Raw genomic sequence first — 18,728 nt, forward strand, 5'->3', positions numbered from 1 at the left:
TCACCAGTTTATTCTGTTCATCAGACTTTTTATTTACTTGATTTTTAGATTCACTTGTTGATAGATATGTATTTGTTGTCACTTCGTTGTTCATAATCTTCTATCTTTACCTTTTTCTTCTTCCTCTTCTTAAAGAATACCCTTCAGCATTTCATATAATCCTGGTTTGGTTGTGATGAACTCCTTTAGCTTTTTCTTGTCTTTGAAGCTCTTTATCTGACCTTCAATTCTAAATGATAGTTTTGCTGGGTAGAGTAATCTTGATTGTAGGTTCTTGCTATTCATCACTTTGAATATTTCTTGCCACTCCCGTCTGGCCTGCATTGTTTCTGCTGAGAAATCAGCTGACAGTCGTATGGGTACTCCCTTGTAGGTAACTAACTGTTTTTCTCTTGCTGCTTTTAAGATTCTCTCTTTGTCTTTTGCCCTTGGCATTTTAATTATGATGTGTCTTGGTGTAGTCCTCTTTGGATTAATCTTGTTTGGGGTTTCTGCGCTTCTCAGACTTGTAGTTCTATTTCTTTCACCAGGTAGGGGAAGTTTTCTGTCATTATTTCTTCAAATAGGTTTTCTCTTCTTCTGGCACCCCAATAATTTGGATGTTGGTACGCTTGAAGTTGTCCCAGAGGCTCCTTACACTATCTTCATATTTTTGGATTCTTTTTCTTTTTTGCTCTTCCAGTTGGTGTTTTTTGTTTCCTCGTATTTCAAATCTTTGACTTGATTCTTGGGATCCTTTAGTCTACTGTTGAATCTTTATTCATTATTTCAGTCAATGTATGCTTAATTTTTGACTGGTCCTTTTCCTTTTTCTTGGCATTCTCACTAAGATCCTCGAAGGTCTCACTAAGTTCCTCGGAAGTTTCTAGAAGATTCTTGAGTAACCTTATAACTGTGGTTTTGAACGCTATATCCAGTAGTTTGCTTTCTTCCATTTCTTTAATTTGTGACATGTTTCTTTGTCTCCGCATTTTGGCTGCTTCCCTGTGTTTGTTTCTATGTATTGGGTAGCTGCTAAGACTCCTTGAGTTGATAGAGTGGCCTTGTGTACCCAGTGGCTCAGCCTCCCCAATCACCTGAGGTAGACACTCTTGGTGCACCCCTTTGTGGGCTATGTGCACAGACTTGTTGTAGTTGAGCCTTGATTTCTGTTGGTATCCCTGGGAGGAATTGACCTCCAGGCCAATTGGCTGTGAGGACCAGCTGTGTCTACAATGGAAGAGCTGCTGTGCAGGAGATACGCTTATGGGGCAGGACTTCCTTCAGTGGGGCTTTGGTGCTCACTGAGTCTGCCCCTTGAGTGTGTCACTTATGGATATGAAGAGTTGTAATCTGGTATGGTCTTGCACTGACTACTGGATACACTGGCTCTTGGATGTCCAAGGAGATGCAAAGTCAGCCACTACCTGGGGCCACCCAGCAGGAGCTACAGAGAGATCTGCAGATTCCTCCTCTTTGTATGGGGTTTGGAAGTGCCCAGACGAGGCCCAGCTGTGAAGCAAGGAAGGCTGGTGCTGGTGCAGGCTTGGACCTTCTTTTAATAGCTTTGGGGCTCCCTGACCCAGCTGCAGCTTGTTTGACAGGTTTTAGGCTGTGAAAAGACAGGCCATTCATATGCAAAAGCTGCTGAGCACAGCGTGGGTGAGGTTGTAAATTGGATAGGGCGGGTCTCGGGGTATCTCCAGAGTGGAGCAAACAGCAATGGCTGCCAGTCAGCCCTGTACCGGGGAGTTGCCAGCACAGTAACAATGACTGTTTCGAGCACCTCCATCTGGAAGAAAGCCGCCCCCGCTTTCCTGCCCCAATGCCAGATAGTCCAGTTTCTCCCCGTATGTGTCTGGGTCCTCCCGAGTCTCGCCCAGCACTGAAGCTCAGAGTAAGCAGGAGCTTGTATCTCCTTCTCGATTAAAAAAGTGGCACACCCGGGTGCCAGCCCGTTCCGTGCCTCCACACCTCCTACCAGTCTTAATGCGCTTTCTTTCTTTTTTCTTTTTTTTCTTTTTTTTTAATATTTTTATTCATTTCAGGGAGGAAGGGAGGAGGAGAGAGAGAGAGAAACATCCATGATGAGAAAGAATCATGGATTGGCTGCCTCCTGCATGCCTCATACTGAGGATCGAGCCCACAACCTGGGCATGCACCCTTGACCGGAATCGAACCTGGGACCTTTCAGTCCTCAGGCCGACGCTCTATCCACTGAGCCACACCGGCTAGGGCATTAATGCGCTTTCTTAACCTCTTTAATTGTAGTACTTCCATTCAGCCAGCTTTCCTGCGGTTGTGGATAGTTGTTATGTATTTTAGTTGTAATTTTGATGTGGTTGTGGGAGGCAGCAAGTACAGGTATTTACCTATGCTGCCATCTTGGTTCTCTCCTGTTAATTTTTTTAAAGAACATATATATTTTTTAAAAAAACACAAGTATTCAGACAGTATCTATTCACCTCATTCTGAAAGAAGAAATTAAATGTATCTTGCACCATAAGATTTTCAGGAGTTATATTTTTATATTACTTTGGTTGCATAACATTTATATTCTGTTTTATGATCCTGTTTCTCCCAGTTGCTTAGGTGGATCAGTGTTAATTTTTCTAGTCTTTCATATTATATAGCTTCTTAATCCCTGAGTGCCTGAACTTGATTTCAGAGAGGAAGGGAGAGGGAGAAAGAGGTAGAAACATCTTACCTAATAATAGACAAACATGCTAATTGAACGTACCTTCGTGATGCCCACAGCCAATCAGGAGTGAGTATGCAAATTAACCCAACAAAGATGGCTGTTAATTTGCTTACGTGGCCGAGGCCTCTGAGCAGTGTAGGAAGGTGGAAAGGCGGCTCTGGCCAGAGCGAAAGCGGTGCCAGCAGCCAGGGAAAGGAAGGCCCATTCTGGCACGAATCTTCGTGCATCGGGCTTCTAGTCAATGATGAAAGAGAATCATTGATCAGCTGCCTCCTGCATGCCCCCCACTGGGGATCAAATTCTGGGGTATGTGCCCTGACCAGGAATTGAACTATGACCTCCTGGTTCATAGGTCCATGCTCAACCATTGAGCCACACTGGCCATGCCCAACTCACTTTTAAATCTCCTCTTGCTGTTATATCACTTCGTTCAGCTATTTAAAGAATTTATGTGCTTTAATTTTTTTTTGAAAGTGTAGGGAAATATTTCACTTTTATCATTTCCATTTTTGTAGGAACTTCTTAAGTTCTATGTTGGATACTTTGTGCTTATTATTCATATTTGAATGGGGCTTGCCATTTGTTGAAAATCATATAAGGGTGGGGCAGGGAGGGGAAGCGAGCCTTAACAAATGTAGTTGTTTCACAATTCTTTCTCACCAAATCTCTACTATAGGAGCATGCATCCCCTTAAGGTAAGCACACTAGGTAGGAGGTAGGAGTGACTTAGAATAAAGCCTTCTCTAGGCTACATTTCTTTTATTTGGAAACTTAGTTAACTGTGGTTGGTGACTGCAAAGCTTATTACTGTTTCCTCAATTATATTCTTATCTCACCTTCAAGTACTTTCTCTCTGTTAGGAGTCTAGATCTAGAGAAAATACAGATATTCTCTCTCTCAGATTTTAGTTGAAAAGTATGAGCACTACATGCATTTAAATATAACTATGTAGTTATCTTACAATATTTTCCTTACTTTTTCTCCCAACTTGTGGTATCTCCAAATCATTTAATTATTTTCTTTAGTTAAAAGATACTGTTCTTGATTCTGTGGCTTTAGTTGTTGGGAGACAAAGGCATGAAAAATCTCTGCTCCTGGATTATGTTCTCTACTGATGAGAATCTTTTTCATTAAAGAGCCTGAGTTTAATAAAGCCCAGCATTTGAAGTACCAGTCAGTCACATGGTCTTCATGGCCAAATGTGATTTTCATTTTGGAATAAGATCCGTGAGTTCTTCTTTTTCCTTTCACAGGACAAGCAGGAGGACATGAAGACTATTTTGGAGGGCATAGATCCGGCCAAGCATCAGGTGAGGGTGGCCTTTGATGCTTGTAAGCTACTACATAAAGAATAGATGTTGTAGGTAACCAGAACTCTGGATATCTGAATTCCAACCAAGAAGTTCCAGGACCCTGGTGGGTGATAAAGGAAATCCTCTTCAATTGAAACAGATTATAAAGTTTAAATAAAAAAAAGATTTACATTACTAGTAATTTGCTTCCTTAGTATTCTTTTTTATGTGGTATTCCTAACAAATCTCATAGGTGGAAATAGATTTTCTTATTCAGATAGTTAGTTCTTTTGTATTCTCCCTATTGGGAGAGTTAAGATACCCCAGAGAAAAAAATCTCAATTATAAAGTCCTGCTTTCAATTTTGTTCATCAGAAATCTGAAACTTAGATTTAGAGTAATATATTGGATTTTAAAAATATAATCCTCAGCCTGGCCAGTGTGCTTTGGTGGTTGAGCGTCAACCTATGAATCAGGAGGTCACAGTTCAATTCGCAGTCGGGGCACATGCTTGGGTTGTGGGCTCGATCCCCGCTGGGGGTGTACAGGAGGCTGCCAATCAATGATTCTCATCATTGATGTTTCTATCTCTCTCTCCCTTTTCCTTCCTCTCTGAAATCAATAAAATTATATTTAAATATATGTATAATCCTCAGATAAACAAAAAATTAGTTATAACATTTACTATATTATTCATGCCCTAATTTATATACATTAAAATTTTTCTCCTTAAAATTGTCTCCTGTTACCTCATTCTGAAATTGATTTTTAAAAAGGTGAATACTTATTTATAAGCAAACACTCCTTTTCTTTTGGAAAAAAAAATGTGGAATTTGTGCCTAATCGTTTTAAAAATCAAGCAAAGTTGTCGAAACCGGTTTGGCTCAGTGGATAGAGCGTCAGCCTGCAGACTGAAAGGTCCCAGGTTCGATTCTGGTCAAGGGCATGTACCTTGGTTGCGGGCACATCCCCAGTGGGGAGTGTGCAAGAGGCAACTGATCGATGTTTCTCTCTCATCGATGTTTCTAACTCTCTATCCTTCTCCCTTCCTCTCTGTAAAAACTCAATAAAATATTTTAAAAATAATAATAATTAAAAATCAAGCAAAGTTAATATCCATTGTAATCCAGAGGGATTTATTTAAACTCAAGAGCAATGCTTAAGAATAAATTATGATTGAGCACAATCAACTTGGGCCATCTAAAATAAAATTTTCAGTATCAAGCCACTCTTAATTATAATGCTTATTAATATCTTTATTAATGGCTTGTTGAATAAGAAATCGTTATATTCTAACTTGAACAAAATAAATTTATTTCACAAAATATTATATGAAAATCTGAATTTTTACTCAGTTTGTGTAGTATCTCAGGCTCCTATCTAGAATGTAAAGCTGAGTATTATTTTAGAAAAGGTATTTCTTTCTCCCTGGATTTGTTAAAGGAAATTAATTATAAATCTCTCTCTCTCTGGCTATAAGTCTCAAAACTTGGGATACTTTTTAAAAGTGAGGTTTGCAACCCCACATTTAGAGGTTCAGTTTCAGCATATTTGAAATGGGAGTTTGCATTTTAACTAATATTCCAGGAGATTCTGATGACAATTCCTCCATACTCACACTTTGAGACAATCCTGGAGTCTGTACAGATTATTCTACATCATTGTAGAATTATGTTCTCTTTTCATCTTTGCTTTATAATCAATCATTCTTCCTTCATTCAAACTGAAGAAGCTTGGTTTTTCTTTGTTATTTGTGATTTTTAGAAACGATGCTAAACAGCAAACCCTAGAACAGTGCCTCTTAATCTCTTCCTTCTCAGTTCTCACAAGGGTTATGAATCTCATCCTTAACAGTAGATCACTAAGGTATTGATGAATATACAGTGGTGGGTGGGAAGAACATATCCTGCTGGTGAGAGTATCAGAATCCTCTAGTATATACTGTATGTATTATTAAACAGTCTACCTCCCTTTCCTGTGATTCTGATTCTTCCCCTTAGACACAGTTCTCCTCCAACTCCAAGAAAACTCTACCTCTGTGATACAGTTAAAATCCATATATATCTATATGCATGCCTTGGGTGCCCATGACTATGATTTTAAAGGAAATCAACTTATTTTGAAGAAAATAAACTTAGTGTATAATTGAATTTTATAATCTAAAACCAAATGTCACCCCAATAAACTTAATAAAAACAAATAGATAAAAAACTGTACCTTTTTTCTCATAGTGTTTATCAGAACTAGAACTTTGTAGTGTATTTTACATAGATAAGCTTTCTAGGGGGCTTATGAGCTCTAATTATCCACGTATCAATATATTTCAATTGTTAGTGATTAGCTAACCTTAATAAACCTTAAATATGACCTCCCGCTTTTTTTATTACAATGAAGCATATTTATTTCCAGCTAAGAGCTTTCTTAATATGTAATAGTGAAGCACTAGAACACAACCCAGGGCTGGGACTCAGCATGACCTACCACTTTTTAAATGTTAATTAAGGAATAACATATATACATATTGTTTCATTTTACTACTCAAAACTGGAAAACTTAACAGTTTTTTCTTGATCTAAAACTATCTGTAAAATACACAAAATTTCTAATGTGTGTTTTTTTTAAGGCCAAGTTGTTTTTTTCTAAGTTATTATATGTTGCATGCATCCTTTTCAGCTATCTCAAAGTTTCTTAAACATAAGTATAAATGACTTCCAGTCATGAAGTCAAGTTCACTTAGCTTTTTGAAACCTCTCTGTTCTCTATCATTTCAAGCACAGACATATTAAATAAAACATGGGAGAAAAACAAACTAAACTAAAAAATATGTAGTTATACCCAGCAACAAAAATTAAAGAACTCTCTGGACTATAAATGGATTATGGATCTACAATTGACGCCATAGGCCCAAAAAGAATTTAGGCTTAAAAACATGGGCAATGGGACTGGAGTTTTAACTTCTGTGGTGACATAGGGACCCAACACATCTCACATGGAGCAGGCCAATAGATCTAGTCTATCAGATTGAAGCAACGAACTGGGTAGGACCTTATTGTCCTACCTACCTGTGAACCAAGATGGAAAAAAAGCTCCAAGCAGCTTCCCACAGTTGCAGTTGGAAATTATTTTAATTGTTCTTGTTATAGGGGAGAAGTAAAGAGAGCAGTAACTAAAATCTGGAGAGCACCATTCTTTGATTTAGTAAGCAAAACTAAATAATTGTGTGGGACCAAAAACTTAAGTTACCAATAAAAGATCTGAAATGGACTTAAAGGGCCAGACTGAAGCAACTGCCAAAACCATCTCATTAGAAGGGATAAGTTTGTGGATTGAAATAAAAGAAAAAAACAACTCTCATGCAAAACAAGCTTCTTCAAATAAGTTATAAAGCTCAAATGCAAAATTATGTCCAGAGGTAGTCAAAATGCAAGTACACAAACATAAAGCAGCAAAACAGGAGACTTCATGCCCAAGGAAACTGAAATAAAAGACTTTAATCTTAAAAAATTTTTAATATGCTTCTTTTAAACTATGACCAATAGTTGTAAAACAGTGTGAGGCAATAAAATGATAATTATTAATTAAAAACAGGTGGGTATCAAATGAAGCAAATTTAGACTTTGAGAGGGAAATTGGGAAATAAAAACGATATATAGGATAAACAGTGTATTGAATACAGTTGAATAAAGAATTAGTGAATCAGATGATAAAACAAGAAATAATACAGTATAGCACAAATATGAAGAGAAATTTAGAGTAAAAAGATAGATTGGAGAGTTCCAACATACATCTATTTGAAGTTCCTGAAGGAGAGATTAGAAATAGAAAGCAGAGCCAAAACCGGTTTGGCTCAGTTGATAGAGCGTCGGTCTGCGGACTGAAAGGTCCCAGGTTCGATTCTGGTCAAGGGCATGTACATTGGTTGCGGGGCACATTCCCAGTAGGGGGTTTGCAGGAGGCAGCTAATCGATGTTTCTCTCTCATCGATGTTTCTAGCTCTCTATCCCTCTCCATTCCTCTCAGTAAAAAATCAATAAAATTAAAAAAAAGAAATAGAAAGCAGGGATAATGTTTGAAGAAATAATGATGTAGAATTTTCTAGAATTTAAGGCAAATGTTAATCCTTGATTAAAAAATTAATCACTAAGCAGAACAAATGAAACTAGAATTTTAAGGATAAAGAAAAAAATCTTAAAAGCTACTGGAGAAAAAATGCATTACTTACAAAGGAACAATAATCAACATTTTGACAACAGATTCTCATCAATAATAATTACACCGTGCCACCCACCCTGAGCCCAGGGCTTGCTAGAACCAGCCCCATCCTGCTGAGGTTCCCCAAGTTAGCTGTAGCTCAATAGACTGTGGCTCGGAATCTCAAACAGCCTCCACCTTCAGTGTCACCCAAAAGTGAAGCGTGGCAGACTAGGACTCTGCTGAGCCATAATAAAGCCATTATTGCTATCTAATAACCACAGAAGATACTGGTAGTTAATATCCTCAAAATATCAAGGGAAAATAACAATATAGAATTTTGTACTTAACTACCATTCCAGAGGAGGAAAAATAAGCATATTTTCAGGTCTACAAAGAATAAAAGAGCTTAACACCTAAGACCCTTGCTAAAAGAACTACTAAAAGATGTGTACATCAATAAGGAGAAAAATGAACTCTGGAGGAAGGCCTGGGATGCAAGAAGTTACGGTAAGCAAATAAATTGGTAAAACTATTATAAAAATTTTAGTATAAAAGCTACATTTTTTTTTATCCTAACTTAAGGATATGTTTATTGATTTGAGAGAGAGAGAGAAATATCATGTGACAGAGAAACATCAATCCCATGCACACCCCAACTGGGGATCCAATCCACAACCCAGGTGTATGCCCTGACCAGGAATTGAATTTACAGCCTTTAGGTGTATGGGACAATGCTACAACCAATGGACCCACCTGGCCAGAACCTAAACCCTAAAATTTTATGCCTAGGACCAAAGTAATACCAAAATTCTGGACACCAATAACATGAAATTCAGAAGGATGTGTTAGAACAGTGATCGGCAAACTGCGACTTGCGAGCCACATGCAGCTCTTTGGCCCCTTGAGTATGGCTCTTCCACAAAATACCACGGCCTGGGCGAGTCTATTTTGAAGAAGTGGCCTTAGAAGAAGTTTAAGTTTAAAAAATGTGGCTCTCAAAAGAAATTTCAATCGTTGTACTGTTGATATTTGGCTCTGTTGACTAATGAGTTTGCCGACCACTGCATTAGAAGATTAAAAGCAATTCTAGAGGCCTTGTGTTGATCAAACACTAAATAACTTTAGAATTTTTTAAAGAAAACATACAGCAGGTAATCAGGACAAATATAAATCCATTGAACTCAATTGTCAAAGAGCAGAGACTTTTGAATTAGATTAAAAATAAAAGTCTGTTTTCAAGAAACAAACCTAAAGCCCTAACTGGTTTGGCTCAGCGGATAGAGCGTCGGCCTGCTGACTGAGGGGTCCCCGGTTCGATTCCCGTCAAGGGCATGTACCTTGGTTGTGGGCACATCCCCAGTGGGGGGTGTGCAGGAGGCAGCTGATCAATGTTTCTCTCTCATTGATGTTTCTAGCTCTCTATCCCTCTCTCTTCCTCTCTGTAAAAAATCAACAAAAAATAAAAAAAAATAACAAATATATTAAAAAAAAAAAAGAAACACAATCCTTAAGTAAAATGATAGGGAAAAATTGAAAAAGTATTAGAAAAAGTATGTAAGGCAAAATTAATGCCAGACAAAATACAATTTTAGGCCAAAAGCATTTTTATAGATAGATAAATGTTCCTCCAACTGATACAACAACCATTAATTAGTAACTAACGATCTACTCTCCAGATAAAATAGAAAATTTGTAGTGATAAAATTTTTTCAGACTTCTATGAAACTGATTGATCAAACATAAAACTATTGTTAAGAATAGAAAAATCAAGTTTGCTCTTATAAATAAATAGGTTATGTGCTCTTTTCCAACATGGAACATGTGTAAAAATTGCCCATGTATTAGGCCACAAAAGTCTTTAAAACAAACTCCTTTGTCCTAGCCATTTTGGCTCATTGGATAGAGCGTCAGCCCATACACACTGGCTAGATTCCGGTCAGGGGCATGTGCCTTGGTTTTGGCATCTGGGTGTATGTTGGCGGGAGTGGGGGAGGAGGCAACCAATCGATGTGACTGTCTCTCATTGTTGTTTCTCTCTGTCTCTTCCCCTCCCTCCAGTCTCTCTAAAAATCAATGGAAAAAATATCGAGTGAGGATTAATTTTTTAAAAATCACACAAAACTACTTAATCAGATGGACTGCATTCTCTGATCTCTATTGCTTTAAAAGTACAAATCAACAATAAAACATTTTTTAAAAATTCCATACACCTAAGAAATTAAAAATACTTTTACATAATTTGTGGGTTAAAGAGGCAATCATAGTAAAAATTACAAAGTAGGAATTATCACAAAAACTACACATCAAAACTTGGGTGAGAGGAGGATACAACTAAAGTGGTCCATAGAAGGAAAATTTTATATGTGTATATACATAATGAGAGTAAATTAAGCTAATAATAGCACAACAAAAAAGGAAATAAAGATAAAAGCAAAACTTAATGGAGTAAAAAGCAATAACATAAAAATAAGGATAAAAAGGAAAAAATAGTTGTGAGAAGCAAAATTAAAAGCTGAGTTTTAAAAACGACTGAAATAGATTAAATAAGCCAGACTTCAAAATGAGGAAAGGCATAGGTAAGTCATAGACACTTAAAGGGAGTTAGAACTATTTGGTAAGATAGAGGTCTTTAAAATTTTCAAGGCAATCATATGAACAAGCAATAAATTTGAATAATTAGATGAAATTAATGCTGATTTTGTAAATAAGTTATAAATGATCAAAATTGACTCAAAATAGGAACCCTTGCCCTGGCCATTGTGTCCAAGTGGTTAGAGCATCAGCTCATGCACCAAAGAGTTGTGGGTTTGATTCTCATCAAGGGCACGTACCTGGGTTGCGTGCCCTGGGAGCATGGGGGAGGTAACCAATTGATATATCTCACATCTCTCCTTCTCCTTCTCTCTCTCACTCCTCCTCTCCCCTCCACTCTCTAAAAATCAATGGAAAAAATATCCTTTTGTGAGGATTAAAAAAAAGAAGAATAGGAACCCTCAATAGAACAATATATTACAAATTAAATCAGTAGTTTTAAATCAGCCATCCAATGAAGGTAAGAGGCCAAATGTTCAAGGACTACATAATCCCTATATTATTGTAGCTGTTCCCAAGAACAGAGAAACCATGTTAAACTGTACAATATGTAATTTTATAGCCTTGGAAAATAATTTTCTGTGTTTATAAAGGAAAATCATAATGTATATCCTGAAATTTTATTGATCTTGAACAAAGTTTGGCTGTACTAATAAACCCAACATTCATAAATAATATATACAAATTTGATTCCTATTTTAAAAAGATTTATTGGCCAGATATTTTGTACAAATGATACATGTGGGACATACATTATTAATTTTAGGACATGAAATATTATCGATACATTTTAAAGTTGCAGTATTGTTTTACCAGCCAGTTTCTCAAACATAATTATATTGTTAAAAACCAAAGGAATGGCCCTAGCAGTTTGGCTCAGTGGATAGATCATCAGCCTGCGGACTGAAGGGTCTCGGGTTTGATTCCAGTCAAGAGCGTGAACCATGGTCGCAGGTTCCTACCTGGCCCTGGCCTGGTCAGGCCCCATGCAGGAGGCAACCAATCAATGTGAGATACATCGATGTTTCTTTCTGTCTTTCCCTCTCTCTTCCATTCTCTCTAAAAGTCAGTAGAAAAATATCCTCAGGTGAGGATTTAAAAAAAACGAATTTATATTTATAGGGAGTAAAATAGGCAGTTTTCATACCATTCATTTCAGAAATTTTTGTTAGTATGTTGAATTTTGAAATTTGATTTGATCTTGGGACAAGTACTTTCTGATTTCTTTTATCAGCTATGGTAATTTTTAAGTATATAGAATTAGTAAATTAAAAATTTAAAGCAGGGCAAAATCTTTTGTCTTTGTGATCCAGTAATGTTGATGGATATCACTGTCAGATGTAAGAGATAAGAAAGAAAGAAAAAGGAAAAGTGACTATTGCCCACCCATGCTTTAGTAGTAATGTAGATAATGCAGATAATGACCATCTTACTCTTAAGTTTAACTATTACTCTTAATTTCCTGTTAAATTAACTTTTCTTTCTCTTATTTACTTAGAAAATTAAAACTTCAAACCTCAGTACTATGAAAGGGAAGATTTAAGAGGTCAGTTATGCTAAGGTTCCTTTTTGGTAAACAGTATTCAGGCCCTTCATTGTTTTAGATGTTAGGTTTATAATGGTAAACAAAAATGGATGCGGTTGCTGTTCTCATGGAGCCTACATTTTAGTGGCAGAGACATGTTAGCCAAATAGTTGCACAAACTAATACATGATTGGAACTTTTGAAGGAGCGGTTCATAGAACTGTAAGTCAAGAAGTTCAGGGAGGTCTTCCTTGAGGAAATGATAATTGACTTGATGTGGAGGAGGATAAAGAACTAATAGACAAATATTATAGGGAAGAGAGAACAGCTTGAGCAAAAAGGCCCTGAGGCAAGAGGGGAAATAAGTTGCTAAAGAAGTAATTTATTTCCAGTGTGTTATTAGTTATGATATTTCAGAAATAAGTCAGATGAAAAATTGGACAAACAACTTTCTAGGTCATTCTGAGTAAGATTTTCACTGTATATTCTGTTTTGTTTGAAGTTGCCAGAATCTTATATTTACCTATATTTGACTTTAGGTTTAAAATACATTCTAAAGCCAAATTATGTTGGCATTATCTATAACTTAGAGTTAAAGGTTGTTGTGTAATCAATATACAGGGTGGGGTAAAGTAGGTTTACAATTGTCCATATAGAAAATAATACAATAATGAATAAATAATAATACAAGAATAAACTCTGTTTTGCATACTCACAACTGTAAGCCTACTTTTGCCTCACCATATACATAATAATTAAAAGTTAAAGCATAAACTGATTTTTATAGGAGGCTGAAAGATTCTACACCATCAAGACTTTTTAAAATCTATTTTAGAGTGCAGTTCTGTCACCACAGGCCAATGTAATGTTTCCATTGGGTTGACAATCTACTCTTATTTTTCTTTTTTTAAATATTTTTATTGATTTCAGAAGGTAAGGAAGAGGAAGAGAGAGAGATAGAAACATCAATAATGAGAGAGAACCATTGATTGGCTGCTTCTTGCATGCCCCACAATGGGGATCAAGCTCGCAATCTGGGCATGTGCCCTGACCAGAAATTGAACCGTGATCTGGTTCATGGGTCAACACTCAGCCACTGAGCCATGTGGCTGGGCTCTACTCTTATTTTTCATTATTAGTTTGCCTGAGTTGTAGATCAGATAGTTATGTAAATAGATTAAATTCTATCTTTTTGGCATAGCAAACAATTTTTTAAATTTACTATGTATTAGGTAGCTAAAGGATTCTCAGTTAATTAGAACAGCTGAAATAAAGCTTGACTTAATCACTGTTCTTTATCAAGTATTTCTTAGTTACAAAAGAAGACCAGAATAACAGAAATTACTGTTTGCACACAATGAAAGAGTGGATAGGTAAGAGAACTTTTCATAGAAGTGATGTTATCAGCTACATTTTAATATTTAGATGAGTGAATAAGAGTTAACAGATCTACTGCAGATAGTGCTACTTACCATACAGATATAATCCTTGTAGTGTCATTTGATATTAGAATGGTTGGAAGCTGTTTAGTCATCCATTCCTCTTGCTGGCAAACTTCCTAGAATAACCGTCCTTATTATATTATAAAAGTGTTTCTTTTGCCTTTGATATTCAAATATTTAATTTCTACCCTTAAGAAATATCTGCTCATTGGTATATTTTTTTGTTTTATTTTTCCCTTTATTCCTGAATTACCATAGTATTTTTCTTCAGGGATTGGTTTCTATCCTATGATAGAGTTCTTATTGAATTCTGATATAATAAGATCAAGATCCTCCTAATCACCTCACAATACTAAGGCTCCTTTATCACAGTTCAGATGAATAGTTCGGAAAATATCTTTTTAATCTTAGGAATAGGAAAATGCAGAGATTTCTCTTTGGGGCTCAAACTAAACATAAGTATTATCTTTAATGGTTATAGTTTGGTTACAAAACTGAACTTGACCTTAAAAGGTTATACCACCTAGTGTGGACTGAAATTAATCCTATATTTTGGAGGAATTGAGGTAGGTTGTGTAAGTGACTACATGGAGTAAGTATTAAATCTTCATTATGTCTATGTCATTAATACTAAGTATTTAAAATAGATGCTTAATGAGTTGTTATTGATGGATTATTTTTGTTTCTTTAATAGGAACATGAATCTGAAGGTGGAAGAACACCTTTGATGAAAGCTGCAAGAGCTGGTCATTTGTGCACTGTGCAGTTTCTTATTAGCAAAGGTAAAGAAAGTACAAGTGATCATTTCCAAGAGGCTACAATTTCTGGGGGTGGGTAAAAAATCCTAAACTGTTGCAATTTATGTTAAAGCTACTTTGCCTACAGCATAAGTACTATATTCTAGTCCTGTGTTGCTATATTTTATTTGGTAATCATAGAGTTTGTGAGATACTTACTGGGATCTTTATTAGTTTTGAGTTTGAAGTTTTTATCAAACAAATAGCAGGTGGTTACTCCCAAAAATTGGAAAAGCCAAATGTAAATGTCCAGGTATATTTAGTAGATATTGTTCAGCACTTAATGATTATAAGGCAGTTCTGCTGGAGATAAGGGGAGGTAGAAGGGGGAAAGTCTGCTACTGTTGTTTAAGGGACAGTTGAATTAATCAAGTATACAGAGGTATTATTATTATTGTATTTATTTTATTATATTTAAACAAAGAAGTTCAAATGATGGATGACAAGGTAGTTCAATACTGTTTACTGTAGAAAAGTGAAACACTGCTGAACTCATGTTAGGTTGAACCATATAAAATTGTCATTTTATACATCAAAAAATGGTGTATAATATCAGCAATTTCATTTGGTTCGGTCTAACTCTGTGTATTATAGTGTTAGAGATACTCGGTCATCTGATGAAAAACTCCAGGATAGTATGGCAAAATACAAGGAAGGTCCACTCAGGTGATACCATGTTATTAAAATAAAATTTTTCTATATTCCAATAAAACTGCTATTTTATGCCATTAAGAATGCAGTATAATATTTTATCATTTAAATATAAAATATTTTTTTAACTAGATAAAACAAGGTTTATTTTCTTTATATCACATTTTTGCTAGCAAGTAAGGCCTATCTTTTTCTTTTTTTTAATTTTTATTTATTGATTCTAGAGGGAGAGAAAGAAACATCAATTTGTTGTTTCACTTATTTGTGCATTCATTGGTTGATTCTTATGTGTCCTGACTGGAGATTGAACCCACAACCTTGGCATACTAGGACAATGCTCTAACCAACTGAGCTACTTGGCCAAGGCTAAGACCTATCTATAATAATAAAAGCGTAATATGCTAATTAGACCAGACATCCTTTGGACAACCTTCCAGATGAAGTCAGAGCTGCGAGGGAAGCCTGGATCACAGGTGCCAGAGGGAAGCCGGTGCTGGCAGCTGGGGGAAGGAAGGCCTATGCTTTCATGAATTTCATGCATCTGATCTCTAGTCTATACATATAAAAAGCCAGTGACCGGAACGTAGTAACAACTGGAATGACCAGTCGCTATGATGTCCACTGTGGCCAGTGAACCGGTCAATCAGGTGGGGCCAGCCGGCCAACACCCCCCCTTGCGGCCCTTCCCCCCTGTCTGGTCCGCCCCCAGTGGGCCCCCACCACCCCGATTGGCCTGCAGCCCCTCCCCCCCAGCCGGCCCTGCCCCCATGGGCTCCCATTGGCCCACAGCCCCTCCCCCTGGCCAGCCCCACCCCTGACAGCCCCCCTATCCCAATAGGGGGTGGGGCCTGCATGCCAACCTGCTGCAGTCCCACTCCCCTTCTGGCCCCGCCCCGATGAGCCCCCACCAACCTGATTGGCCCACAGCCCTTCCCTCCACCTGGACCCACCCAGATAGGTCCCACCCCAATCAATGGCAGTGCCGGCTGGCCAACAGCCTGGGGCCCCTCCCCCCTGCTGGCCCCGCCACTAATGGGCCCCCACCACACCAATCGGGGGCAGGGCTGGCCAGCCAACCTCCTATGGCCCCTCCCCCCACCGCTGATCCTGATCTGCCCCCCCACCAAGCGGGGGCAAGGCCTGCCAGCCAATCGCCTGCCATCTCCTCCCGACAGGCCTGGCTTCGATCCGCCCTGATTATATATAATGCTATAATATACTCTGTAAAAATTATGTTCCTCAACCATTCATAAGTATAAACAGATAGATAACCTTTGAAGTTCTCTCATGCTCCTTTCATAACCAACTACCCTGCTAAGCATTATCATTAGGCTTGTCAGGAGTAGGAACACATTGATTATAGTTTTTCTAGGCTAATAACTACTGTAATAACTACTAAGCAGTCTACAATCTAAATGTATTATTAACCTCCTGGCAGTCATGGCATCAACCTATGAAACATGAGGTCATTGCTGGATTCCTCATCAGGGCACATGCCCAGGTTGCAGGCTCAGTCCCCAGTTTGGGGTGTGCAGGAGACAGCCGATCAAACGATTCTCTCTCATCATTGATGTTTCTGTATCTCTCCCTCTCCATTCCTCTCTGAAATCAATAAAAATATATATTTTTAAAGTAAATAAATTTATTATTAACAACTTTAAAAATAATCTCATGTTGCTAATGGAGGATGTTTATTGATGTGTCTTGCCTTTCCCAAGGATTAGGTTCAGCTAGATATTTCTGAAAATTAAATAAATTAATAATAGTTTCACCCATAGATTTATTTTTCTCCTCATTAAGTAAGTTTGGAATTAAGGAAGAGGGAAGAATGAATATTGCGATAGTCTTAATTATCTAGGTTAGCCCTCTGGGGTCTGTAAAAGATGATTGAACTAAAATACAGTTCTTTTTTCCCAGGGGCCAAAAACAAATTTTTAAAAACAGGCTAAGAAAAGATTGTGCCTTTAGGTTTGCCTCAGGTCATATTGTACGAAGTTATTTAGCAACATACTAAATAGTCTTTCAGATAATATATTTGGATAATCTTGTCTTCTCTTCATATCCACATCCCTCTGACTCTTAAAATACACAATATGAAGAATTATATTTCCCTTAAATATGGTTTTAAAAAATCTGTTATCTCTACTTTGAGACCTGGCTATATTGCCACGTTCTAGAAATAGATTTAAAAAAATGTCTTTGAAACATTTTGAAAGTTACATAAAATGGTATTATTTGATGCTTATGTTAACCCATATATATTTATTAATCTTAGTCTTCTAGATTTTCCATTTTAAAAGTGATATTGAATGAACGAACTACAACTACGTGCAACAATGAGGATGAATCTCACAAATATTATATTGAGCGAAAGAAGCCAGACACAAACAAAAGAGTACACTGTATGACTTCATTCATATAAAGATCAAAAACTAAAACCAGTTTGGAAGTCAGAATAGTAATACCATTGAGGGGCGGGTACTGACTGAAAGGGGGCACAAGGTGGAACTTCTGGTATGTGGGTAATGTTCTATTTCTTGATCTGGGTGCTGGTGACACAGGTGTGTTCACTTTGTGAAAATTTTTCAAACTATACAATAATGATTGATACGTTTTTGTGTGTCTGTATTACAGTTCAAAAGACCTTTAAAATGATATTGTCTGTGAACTGGCTTGATTCCAACTTTTGCTAAGATTGCTATTTATTTCTACTTGAAGGTGCCAATGTGAATAGGGCTACAGCCAATAATGATCATACAGTGGTTTCGCTGGCATGTGCAGGAGGTCACCTGGCGGTTGTTGAACTACTCTTGGCTCATGGGGCTGACCCTACTCATCGACTCAAGGTATTCTACTAAAAAATAAGTGAATAAATAAATAATATATATATATTGCTATTAAAATGTTTGATTTCTTAGTGCTTAATATTCATTACTCTTTAATGAGTTTTGATTTTATATGAGTTGCTAAGAAACTAAATGTGTATAGTAATCATATAAGAAGAAATTTACAAATAATAATTATGGTGTCAATTTTTCTCAGGATGGCTCAACAATGCTCATCGAAGCTGCAAAAGGTGGCCATACTAATGTTGTTTCTTATCTATTGGATTATCCAAACAATGTTCTATCAGTTCCTACTACAGATGTATCTATACTCACTCCACCTTCTCAAGATCAATCTCAGGTAAAGTAAAACAGAGCTTATTTGAAACTACGTATAGCTATTCTTACCAGTTGGGAATTTTTGTTTAAAATTTGTTTTAAGCAAAATTGGTTTGTTTCTTTTTTCTATTACATATTGAGATAAACATGATCCTAAGTTCTTAAGGTTTCTTTTATTCAAAAGTTCATGGAAATTTTTTAATCTTATTTACTAAAAATAGTGTTTTTAAAAAAACACTTAATACCAAATATAAATATAAATATTCCAAATTCTCATCTTACTACAACTAGGTTTTAGGGTTGTTTGTTTTTTCATGAATGTATTAAGCATAATTTTGAACCAAAAAAAAAGTTTTTCCCTAATACCTCCCAAGACACTATAATTTATACT

General features: G+C 36.7%; 1 protein-coding gene across 12 annotated transcripts in view; it reads left to right on the top strand.

Moving 5' to 3' along the window:
* ANKHD1 (ankyrin repeat and KH domain containing 1) overlaps nt 1-18,728 on the top strand; it is a 128,067-nt gene that overhangs the window by 58,229 nt on the left and 51,110 nt on the right. For 9 of the 12 annotated variants that reach the window (XM_054717938.1, XM_054717940.1, XM_054717939.1 and 6 more), the window contains exons 11-13: nt 14,420-14,507; nt 17,892-18,019; nt 18,216-18,359. In XM_054717938.1, the coding sequence (XP_054573913.1) occupies nt 14,420-14,507; nt 17,892-18,019; nt 18,216-18,359 (360 nt within the window). Of the gene's footprint in view, nt 1-3,933; nt 4,008-14,419; nt 14,508-17,891; nt 18,020-18,215; nt 18,360-18,728 lie in introns of those variants that run through there. The other 3 variants (XM_054717942.1, XM_028147168.2, XM_008141413.3) reach the window with 2 other exon arrangements.

The sequence above is a fragment of the Eptesicus fuscus genome, chromosome 6 (assembly GCF_027574615.1).
Source record: "Eptesicus fuscus isolate TK198812 chromosome 6, DD_ASM_mEF_20220401, whole genome shotgun sequence".
Taxonomy (NCBI): Eukaryota; Metazoa; Chordata; class Mammalia; order Chiroptera; family Vespertilionidae; genus Eptesicus; species Eptesicus fuscus.